Source organism: Cynara cardunculus, assembly GCF_001531365.2.
Source record: "Cynara cardunculus var. scolymus isolate 2C chromosome LG 9, CcrdV1, whole genome shotgun sequence".
NCBI classification, from domain to species: domain Eukaryota; kingdom Viridiplantae; phylum Streptophyta; class Magnoliopsida; order Asterales; family Asteraceae; genus Cynara; species Cynara cardunculus.
Genome location: NC_037536.1, coordinates 15954415 through 15960582, shown reverse-complemented (window position 1 = coordinate 15960582; position 6168 = coordinate 15954415). Strand labels below are relative to the sequence as shown.

Below are 6168 nucleotides of genomic sequence, written 5' to 3'. Positions count from 1 at the left end.
ACATATGATATCTATAATTAATTCATAATATTTTTCACCATATTTTCTCTAATTTTTTGATCCACATTATGAATATGAAAAATAAATAATGGCTAACAAAAATAATATATTTCCTTTCATTTTTTTATATATAAAGATGGACAAATAACATGAAAAAATAACGTATTTTAACTTGATTCTCACTTTAGATAATGTACTTTCAAAACTTTCATTTTGGTACCTAAAATGTAAAATTTTAAACATGTAAGTACATGGATAACCGGTTGAAACTTTAACCAATTACCATGTTGATGTGCCGAGTGATGTGGTATCCAACTCAATATTTTTTGCTGAAGTCTTAACCAGATACCACATCACTCGTCACATCAGCATGGTAACCGGTTAACCCGGATACTTAAATGTTTAAAACTTTACATCTTAGGTATTAAAATGAAAATTCTAAAAGTACATTACCTAAAATAGAAATCAAGTTAAAGATTGTTATTTTTTCATGCAATTTACCCTATAAAAATTTATTCATTCAAAAAAATACAAGGATTTTTTAACAACAAGAGAGAAATAATTTATAATATATTCTCAACAATAAGAGCTTTTAAAATCAAATTATTAGAAAAAAATATATTTTACAAAAATAAATAAAATATTTTAATATTATAATCAATATTATAATTTAAAAAATAGAAAATTTAAATTTTTTAAAGTTACATTCTCTATTTTTTTTTTAAATTGAACAAAATATAAAAATGTCAAACTTTTGCCGTTAAAGGATAAACGGAGCATGTTACGGCGAGGAATCTATCCTTAACTGGACCTTCTTTTTCAATTCAAAAATGGCGCAACTATCAACACCATAAACACAGAGAGAAACGTTGAACTTTTGAGCCAAACCACCACACTCATCATCACTACACATATATATTCATATAAACAAATCGCCATTGAAGAAAACCAAGCAAAACCCACTATACTCTCGCACATGATCTCATCGTTCCCCATAAAACCCTAACAATGGAGATGGAGGTCAATCACTTGTACGTTATGCTTCTTTCACTTGTTCCATCCACACCCGCCTCTTTCCGTCTCCAATTGTTAAATCGAAAACAAAAAAAGAGACCCACAAATCAAGAAATTAATTTGCAGAACCCCGAGGTAGAAGACGATAATGGAGGTAAATGTGAAATGGTTGTTATGATTAACAGAGATTGCTATGTATCTATCTCTTATAAGAAAACGAATAGGGTTTTTTAATTAATCTTTGGTTACTGTTCCCAATTTCTCTGTCTCTCCTTTTCTTGCTTTCCTCCAAAGCAATTTTTATTTGTCTAATTAACGAATACGAGTTTAAAGCGTTAGTTTTAGAGGGAGAAAGTGAAGAAACACATCGATGCAACAAAACCCAGAAGTTTAATCTGGGAAGTGACGAATTTGCAAATGCCGATGTTAAGGCATTACCACTATTATCTCTTCTTGCTTCTATCAATTGTTGTTTTTGTTGTTGATGCTTCAAACGATGAAGCTGTTGTTTTGCTTTCATGGCTTCATTCGCCATCACCAATTTCACCACATTCTTCTTTTTCAAACTGGAACCCATCTGATGAAAACCCTTGTGATTGGTCTTACATCACTTGTTCTTCACAAAAACATGTTACCCAAATCAATATCCAGTCTATCGAATTAGCTCTTCCTTTTCCTTCCAATCTTTCATCGTTTAGATTTCTTGAAACTCTTGTAATTTCAGGTGCTAATTTGACTGGAAAGATCCCAGATGAGATTGGAGAATGTAATGCACTCCAGGTGTTTGATGTAAGTTCTAACAGCCTTATTGGGAGTATTCCAACTTCAATCGGTAAGCTTTTGAACCTTCAAGATTTAACATTGAACTCCAATCAACTTACTGGAACAATCCCACAACAAATTGGTAATTGTTCAAGCTTGAAGAATCTTGTTTTGTTTGATAATTACTTAACTGGAGAGCTTCCAGTTGAGCTAGGAAATCTTCAGATGTTAGAAGTTATTAGAGCTGGAGGAAACAAAGAGATTTCTGGAATGATTCCTAGTACATTGGGTAACTGTCAAAATCTCGAAATTCTGGGTCTTGCTGCCACCAAGATTTCGGGTTCGATTCCTAGATCTTTAGGTAGTCTAACCAAGCTTCGAACCTTTTCGGTTTACACGACACAGCTTTCAGGAATCATCCCACAAGAACTCGGCAACTGTTCTGAGCTTGTTGATTTATATCTATACGAAAATGGTCTTTCTGGCTCACTTCCATCTGAATTCGGGAATCTTCACAAGTTAGAAAAGATGTTATTATGGCAAAACAATCTTTTCGGACCGATACCTCCAGAAATCGGGAACTGTAGAAGTTTGAAAACCATTGATCTATCTTTGAACTTCTTTTCTGGTGGCATTCCTTGGTCACTTGGCAATCTGGTCAATCTAGAAGAGTTGATGCTGAGTAACAACAATCTTTCAGGCTCGATTCCACCCGTTCTTGCAAACTGTACCCATCTCATACAGCTGCAGCTCGATAGAAATGGTTTAATGGGTTCGATCCCACTGGAGTTAGGGATGTTATCTGAGTTATCAGTGTTCTTCGCTTGGCAGAACAAACTCGAAGGAATTATACCTTCAACAATGGCAGGTTTGGTGAGCCTTCAGTCTCTAGATTTGTCTCATAACTTTCTTTCTGGTAGCTTACCGTCTGGTTTATTTGATCTGAAGAATCTAACGAAGCTTTTATTGATCTCAAACGATATTTCTGGCTCAATCCCGTCTTCCATAGGGAATTGCAGCTCACTAATTAGACTTAGGCTAGTAAACAACAAGATCAGCGGGCAGATTCCAAAAGAAATCGGGTTTCTTGAGAATATTGATTTTCTTGATGTTTCTGATAACGATCTCACCGGGGAAATCCCGGATGAAATTGGAAACTGCACACGTCTTCAAATGCTGAATCTTAGTAATAACACCCTTTCTGGCACTTTACCTAGCTCACTAGCTTCATTAACCAACCTTCAAGCATTAGATATTTCCAACAATCGGTTTGTCGGTCAGATTCCCGAGAGTTTTGGGCAGTTGGCTTTCATCAATAGACTTGTAATCAATAGAAATTTCTTTTCTGGATCGATCCCGACAACTCTTGGTCGATGTTCCAATCTCCAGTTTCTCGATCTTGGCGGTAACAGGTTATCTGGTAACATTCCGGTGGAGCTTTTCAGTTTGGTTTCGTTAGATATCGCATTAAATTTGAGTTGGAATTTCTTAAATGGAACAATTCCATCGGAAATATCGTCTTTAAACAAGCTTTCTGCTCTAGATCTTTCGCACAATATGCTTGAAGGAGACTTGATGGCTCTTTCTGGGCTCGTGAATCTTGTCTCCTTGAATGTTTCTTACAACAATTTTACGGGTTTTCTCCCCAACACCAAGCTTTTCCATTTGTTATCGGCCCAAGAATTTGATGGAAATGAAGGGTTGTGCCCTTTGGGACATAAATCTTGTTTCATTGGCCAAAGCGGTGGAACCGGAATTGCTGACAAAAGGGGTATTCGGCAGTCGAAGAAACTCAAAGTTGCTATCGCTTTATTAGCTATTGCAGCTGTGGCATTGGTCGTTCTTGGGGTGATAGCCGTTTATCGAGTTCCGAAATCGAAGTCCCAAGATACCGATTCTGAAACGGGTGGTTGGAGTTCATCAAACTGGAAATTTACGCCATTTCAGAAGCTTAGTTTTACAATCGATCAAATCTTGAGATGTTTAGTTGAGACCAATGTGATCGGAAAGGGCTGTTCGGGTGTCGTTTATCGTGCAAATCTTGACCATGGTGAAGTGATTGCTGTCAAGAAACTGTGGCCGACGACAACGGCAACAGCTTACTGTCGAAATGATCATCATGCAGCCTCGAGTGTGGTTCGCGATTCTTTTTCGACCGAGGTCAAAACCCTCGGCTTGATTCGTCACAAGAACATAGTCCGGTTCTTGGGTTGTTGCTGGAATCGAAACACGAGGCTGCTTATGTATGATTACATGCCGAATGGGAGTTTGGGCGCTGTTCTTCATGAAAACAGTGGCTGCTGCTTGGAATGGAACTTACGGTATCAGATAATCTTGGGTTCGGCTCAAGGATTGGCTTATTTACACCACGATTGTGTTCCTCCGATCGTTCATAGGGATATTAAGGCGAACAACATCCTCATTGGCCTAGATTTCGAACCTTATATAGCAGATTTCGGCCTCGCAAAACTCGTTGACGATAGAGATTTTGCTCGATCTTCAAGCACCGTCGCGGGTTCTTTTGGTTACATCGCTCCAGGTTCGTTCTATTATGTTCAAATTTGTCGATTCTTTATCGCTAAAAAACTTCATTTTAGTTAATTTCCAACAATATTGGTTTTACAAGACGCCAAAGATGTCTAAATGTCCTAACAGATTGCATAATTGAACTAAACAACTGTTTGTCTTATATAATATGTTACAATAAGTTGATATGATTTTAGGTCAATTTTGAAATAAAACGTCTTATTTATCTTTTTACACGACATTATTTGAAAAGGTATCTTACAAATACGTACTAACATCCTATTGTAACACGTTTATATAAGACACAAAACTGTTTGGTCATATGAACTTAAGTTTTATAAAACAGTCTGTTGGTACATTTAGGGTTTGTTTGTTAGCAGTTTAATGAGTTTAATGAAACTCACAGCTTATTCAGTCAACTATACATGATTGTTCGGCAGTGACTTAATGATATAGAATGTGACCTCTCCCATAAGCTTCATGGAGAGCTTTATGCAGAAAGCCATGTTTTTTTTTTCCAAATCTGCCCCTCTCGGTTAGAGAAGACGCTCCTTTCATATATGAAAAACTCTTTCCAAACAAAAACCTTTCCAATCTATATAGACAAATTAGTCCATACAGATAACTTTATTTGGCTTAATGGAAAACCAGCTAAATAGCCGCTTAGACATTTTTGGCGTGTTATAAAGCAGCGTTTGTTGTAGCTGTTGCAACGTAACTGAAAATTGTCACAATATGCAGAGATTGGGTACATGATGAAAGTAACGGAAAAGAGCGACGTATACAGCTTTGGTGTCGTGATGCTCGAAGTCTTGACCGGGAAGCAGCCGATCGACCCGACCATCGAAGACGGGCTGCACATCGTGGACTGGGTTCGACAGAAACGAGGTGCGGTCGAAGTGCTGGACTCGTGCCTACGGGCTCGGCCCGACCCCGAGCTTGAGGAGATGATGCAAACGCTCGGTGTGGCTTTGCTCTGTGTTGCCCCGTCCCCGGACGATCGACCGTCCATGAAAGACGTGGAAGCAATGTTGACGGAAATTAGGCACGATCGTGAGGAGGGTTCGAAAGCCGAGACCACGATGATTCTTAAAGGAGAAGAAAACCGAAAGGCGTGTGAAGGCCCGTCCACGGATGCAATGAAGTGCTTGTACATTGAAAGCAATAACTCGAGCTTTGATGCTTCATCGCTGTTGTACTCGTCTTCGGCGAATGCCGAAAAAGATGGAGTTTAGGTTTAGAGGTTTTAGAGATTGATTGTAGATCTGTTGAATTAGAGAGTTTCTCTAGCTTCTAGTTCAGTTCAAAATAAATGTATCTGCTTAATGGCTTTTTTGGAGAGTAATCTAATTGGATTTCACATATTCACAGAGTGATTGCGATGTTGATCTATCGATCGACCAGTATTCAGACACGTTTCAATCTTTTTGGAGGCCTTTTTACACCTTAAAACTTTCGTTTACACTACATAATGAGATAACAAAGACACATATATACAATTTGGTAAAATTGTATGAAAAAATAACGTACTTTAACTTGATTCATATTTTGGGTAACGCAGTTTCAAAACTTTTACTTTGATACCTAAAATGTAAAGTTTTAAACATTTAAGTACCTGAGGTAACCGGTTGAAGACTAATCTTAGATTTAAAAAAAAAGACTAATTTTAGAATAAAAAATCCATATCACTAGCCACATCAGCAATTATACTGAGTCGAATACCATGTCACTCGCTACATCAGCATGATAACCGGTTAATGCTTCAACTGGTTACCCGGGTATTTAAATGTTTAAAACTTTACATTTTAGGTACCAAAATGAAAATTTTGAAAATACGTTATCCAAAATAAGAATCAAGTTAAAGTA

At 37.3% G+C, this 6168-nt stretch overlaps 1 protein-coding gene across 1 annotated transcript; it reads left to right on the top strand.

Moving 5' to 3' along the window:
- The first annotated feature begins 1431 nt into the window (after nt 1-1431).
- LOC112517847 (LRR receptor-like serine/threonine-protein kinase RCH1) lies at nt 1432-5606 on the top strand. The gene is made up of 2 exons (XM_025125216.1): nt 1432-4315; nt 5044-5606. The coding sequence occupies exons 1-2, from the start codon at nt 1432-1434 to the stop codon at nt 5535-5537; spliced, it is 3378 nt and encodes a 1125-aa protein (XP_024980984.1). The 3' UTR covers nt 5538-5606.
- Nucleotides 5607-6168: the final 562 nt, after the last annotated feature.